This window comes from Stegastes partitus, unplaced genomic scaffold, assembly GCF_000690725.1.
Source record: "Stegastes partitus isolate 25-593 unplaced genomic scaffold, Stegastes_partitus-1.0.2 Scaffold1510, whole genome shotgun sequence".
NCBI lineage: Eukaryota > Metazoa > Chordata > Actinopteri > Pomacentridae > Stegastes > Stegastes partitus.
The window spans coordinates 181,975-187,187 of NW_007579241.1; the positions used below are offsets into that span (position 1 = coordinate 181,975).

At 44.5% G+C, this 5,213-nt stretch overlaps 1 protein-coding gene across 1 annotated transcript in view; it reads right to left on the reverse strand.

The window, feature by feature from the left end:
• Positions 1–1,454: 1,454 nt before the first annotated feature.
• The window catches only part of mgst2 (microsomal glutathione S-transferase 2), an 8,237-nt gene continuing 4,478 nt past the window's right edge, over positions 1,455–5,213 (reverse strand). The window contains exons 2-4 of the mRNA XM_008300206.1: positions 3,070–3,169; positions 1,754–1,906; positions 1,455–1,636 (exon numbers count right to left, since the gene is read on the reverse strand). Coding sequence (XP_008298428.1) covers positions 1,528–1,636; positions 1,754–1,906; positions 3,070–3,169 — 362 coding nt within the window. The 3' untranslated portion in view covers positions 1,455–1,527. The remainder of the gene's footprint in view (positions 1,637–1,753; positions 1,907–3,069; positions 3,170–5,213) is intronic.

Below are 5,213 nucleotides of genomic sequence, written 5' to 3' on the forward strand. Positions count from 1 at the left end.
AGTCGTAACTAACTCATAACTAATGACTCGTTGCTAGTAAGTCGTAACTAGCTAATAACTAATGACTCGTTACTAGTGAATCGTAGCTGAACGGCAGAGCTCTGAACTCACACCATCGCTGTTTATCAGACACCGCGCTGGTTCCAACCAGAGAAATGTGGGATAAAGGCCTACATACATAACTATGGTTCCGACAGTGTTCCTGGATCTTTGTCAGTCTGGGAGCCGCCGTCAGCCTGGTACCGAACCGCATCTGAGGATGAGGCCTGCTGCTAGCTGTTAGCATGCTACCTAGCTTCAGCTGCCCCCAGTTCGCTGTTAGAACACGCACAGAGACACGGGGATGTGGAGAAAACATACCTCACGACGTGAAAAGCTCAACGTGCTCCGCTGGACTAAAAGAGGTTTATCAGCTTGAGTTTTACAGCAGCTAGTTCAGTCCAGATCATCAGGACGTAGCAACACGCAGCCTGCAGGGGGCGACATCCCCCAACAGCTTCATCCACAACAGCAGCAGCAGGATGTGGTCAGAGAAGCACCTGGACCGGAGCCATAGGACAAGGTCCAGTGTGATCGGACGCTGATGCCGAGAGCAGGCTGCAGGGAGGTACCAGGGTTTGGGTTCGATTTTAATGATTCATGTTGTATCAACACCAGCAGCTGCACAGAGCGAGGACAGAACAGCTGCTGTACAGCTGCTGAAAGAGCCTCATCATGTCCACACCAAAACAATATTGGCTTTCTGAAAAAGGAACTGACACACCGAAGGCAAAGCTTTAAGCAGATTTAGGACTAAATCCTTCCCAGCAGGGAGAACATTCAAAGTCCATACAAAGAGCCCAGATCAGACCAGAACCTTGTCGCCCACAGTGATAACCAGTGGCCACCGTGCCGCCCTGTAGATCTGCATAAATGTGGTATTTCTCACTTTGTTTGCTTTTTAAAACAATATAACAGCAGTTCTCATCCCAGTTCTGTGCATAAGACACGTGAAATGATTCAAAACGGTGTCGCCTCCCAGTAACTGCACTATGTTGAAGCTGAACGCGGCATATTTATCTCATGTACGATCAAAATGAAGGCATCGTTTTTTATAAGGGCGTGTTACTGCACAGGAGTGACTGTGAGTGACGTTCTGGGATTCATGTAAATGTGAGACAAACTATGGATTATAGCCACTGATTGTAGGATTTGAAAAACGTTATGTTTAGGGTGAAATGTACAGGCTGTACCTTGTACTGCATGTGTGTGTATTTACAGACTTAAAGAAAAGTCTGCACATGTTCTTTGTTTCTCTTTGATAAATGCATCTTGAATTAGGTTTGGCTTTATAATATGCAGAGTGCTAAGACTATGTATATGACGGACATGTATGTGAGTTTTCTATCTGACAGCAGAGCATTCTGGGTAAACATGATCCTGCTGTTTAGAATCAAACACACAGATTTTAGATGTCAGTGCAAACATTCGACTCTCATTTCATTTATTGATTTGCTGTTCTGCATAATTTGTTGACAGATGAATTCTTCAAAGGTGGATGTGGAAGTACTTGTGTAGTATTCCTCGCAGTATTCCAGTCAAAGCCAACAGAGCCAGCGTGAGCATCACAGCCAGAGTCAGGTAAAAACCAGGTAACCTGTGGACCAGACAGCACTCAGTCATCATCCTCATACTGTGGACAGTCTTTTGAGCTACACATTGTGAGTATTTTAGCTACAGTCGGTGTGTTTAGTTGTTCAACAAAGTGTCTGACCTTTTCTTGGTGGACTTTACATATCCGTTGAAATACATTTGTCGGGCGACCATGTACACCAGTCCTCCAACAACGGCAGCCAGCTCACTGAAGAAGGTCGAACAGGTCCACAGCAGAACCAGGAACATGGGGTAGAACTCCACACAGTTCTGACTGCACACAGGGGAGACGGACTGTTACAGAGGCAGTCTGGATGGAGGCTGGTAAGTCGCTCCTGTGTTGCTGCTGTGAGGTCTACCAGCACCTCAGTGGGAGGAAATGTCTCTCACACTTCATACGTGTACATGTAAAGGAACTGTCTGACAGTTTGGGAAATACGACTTCACTTTCTAGCTGAGAGTTTAAAGAGATACTCGGCACTCGTACGTCCGTCTGTTTCACATGAAGCTGGTTCTAGCAGCTCTTATGCTAAGCTTATTACACATACTGGACCCAGGCTTAAACAACTAGCTTCCCTCCGTCTAGAAAGTCGCTACAGCCGCCTCCAAATCCTTTTTTACCTTTGGACAGGTGCAGGCTGTTTGTTTTCACTGAGTGTGCTAATTTAATAAGCTAAGTGTCTCCTGGCTGCAGCTTCACATCCTGTAAACACCATTTACTGGCGCTGAAGCTAGATTAGATTAGATTAGATTAGATTAGATTAGATTAGATTAGACATAACCTTATACCTGTCATTTGTTGTCATTGTGTTCAGATCTAGCGCTCAGCAGGAGAACTAATAAGTGCATTTTCCAAAATATTTAACCATTACGAATCATAAAATCCTGAACAACGGACAGAGTCAGAGGTTTCCTGATGTCCCTGAAGGCACCGCAAGAAAATCCAAATAGCTGCAAAATGAGCACAAGGTGGCAGAACAACTACGACGTGTGTCGTGCTCCAGTGGAGTGGAGTCCTGAAGACGTAACGCATGCCTTTATCTCATCTACAGCCACCAGCTTCTACACTGTGTCACCAGATCCTTCTTCTTACACTTCACAATGAAATTTACACTGAAGGTTTCCAAAATGCTGTAAGTCAGTGTTCCAGGAGTGTGATCTATTTAACTCCTCAGGAATGGAAATACACAAATGTACCATAACTCATGTTTGTCTTGTCAATGCTGCAACAAGAACAAACAAAATCATTGAAGATTTTTAGATGCAGCATTTCTGTGAGCAGGACTGGTGTTATTCTAAAAGTGTTTAATAGCTATAGAATATGGATCTTTGCTAGATTTCCCAAAATGCAAACTATTCTTTTACTCTCAAAACAATCATAATTAGGCCAAACTGACACAGTGATCCTATAATATTACTGTATTACTGTTTTCTTACTGTGCACGGAAAGTCCTCTCAAACTCTGGAGGTCCAGTGACAGCAGGAGGCAGGATCTTGTGAGCCATCCTGGACCAGCCGACCCGTCGGGCCAGGTATCCTGCAGGGACACAGAGATGGTAGGGTCAGGTTATAAAGTATAGAATAATAAAGACAGACTGTATATGAACATATACACCAGCTTCACACAGTGTCCAGGCCCCTGAACTTGCTGCACAGTTCATCATGTTGTAAATTCAAGCGCAAATGAATAAAATAGTTTATACTTTTTTATTTATTTTTACCAGTTTATGTTCAATAATGAATAACAAAAAAATGAGAATGTGTTTTTACACAAGATTCCAGATTCATTAATAATCAAAAACTGAAATATTTTATTGACAAAAGCTCTTCGCTGTGGCCGTAAAGGTAGAAGCAGTACTTCTTATCCAGTAAACATCTCCTCATGGTCCACGAGCTGTTCCCTCTGTGTGCACAGTCTGTAGTTGTAAAGGTCCCACAACAGAGACTCAGCACCGCACCAGTCTGGACCCGGAACTTTGAGGGTTTAACCTCCTGCTGTAATCTCCCTGTTTGATGAAAATAGTTGGTTCTGGTATTTTTTGTGACAAGTTTCATGTGTTTCAATGATTCCATCATAGAAAATTCAGAGTTCTAGGAGTCACTGGAAACGACAGACGACATGATACACACAGTCTGTTCAGGTAGATGTAAACCTTATGTGTACCTTTGTTCTGGATACGTTAAAGAAACTGATGATGATGATGATGATGCAGCCTTGTTTGCATCTGGATCTCTTACTTTGAAAAGCTGGAACAAGTTGGAGACAGTTGTTAAAATGCAGTAATCTCCCCTCACCTAACCTGACACCCCGCGATGGTCGGCAGTGTGAAAGCAGCCGATGCGAACACACTCAGCGCGCTGATGTGCAATATTTGATTATTCTTGCAGTATTTCAGTTTAATGTATAATATTTCAATTTCATTTGCAATATCCTGATGTCATTTTGGATATCGGGGCTGCAGGTGGTTCAGTGGTTAGCACCGTGGCCTCACAGCTAGAAGGTNAAGATCCCGGGTGTCCTCACCGGGACGCCAACCGGCGACCTTCTAGCTGTGAGGCGCTAACGGTGCTAACCACTGAACCCCCTGCAGCCTTTTCTAGACTTGAGCCTCCTGCAGCTGTAGCGTCCGTGACGCTGGCTGGTGCGATGTGAGGCTATGCTCCTTCCCAATGAAGAAAAGGCAAATCACACTTAACTGAAAGTGCCCTTTAACTCGAACCCTAACCCGATTCGAGCAGCTGGCTGCAGGACGACACTTCTGCTGTATGAATAGACTCTGTTGACAGAATCCAGCTGAGACTTCAGGTAATCTGACGTCTGCATGAACTCACTGCTCACGTTTCTTTACGAGTGGCTGAAGAACAGTTCACCTTCAACACAAGTCTGAGTGTCACATTACAGGAGAGAGATCACCTCTAGCAGAACTTTGTGAAGTGATCCAAAAGGACCTTTCCACATTTCAGGCCCAATATTCATTTAAAAACATCACAGAGGCGGTTACACAGTTTGTGTGCTAAAATCACAACACACTGTAAATCTCAAACCTACCAGGCTGCAAAATAAAATAAAAAAAATGTCCATAAAAATGAACGTTTACTGCAACGTAAATGATGATAGGAGCAGAAAGCGAGCAAAGCAGGAAGGAATGGTGGCAGGAAGCTGCTGCCTGTGTGGACGATCAGCTCATTAGTTTAGAATAAAACCTGATCACTGCTCATCATGAAGGCTCGTATCAGACCAGCAGCACATCTCAGGACTCCTTTAGCTCCTGTGCTGCCTGATGGACAGACTCGTGGCCTATCTGACATGTTCTACCTCCAGCTGCAGCCCTGGAGGTGTAGAAAGGACATGGGAGCAGATGGAGAACCAACAGAACCATGATCCAAAGCGGTGCAGCTCATTAACGTGTCCTACAGATACGAGCTTTAATGCTGAAGTCAGTTTGCTGCTGTGGCTGATGTTGATGTAAATAAATATGAAGCAGCTTTGACACTGTCTGTAGCCAGCAGGAGACACATGAACTAAGGCAGACAGGAGCTCATAGAGATCCTGGTCAGGGGGCACTAAGGGGTTCTGCTGG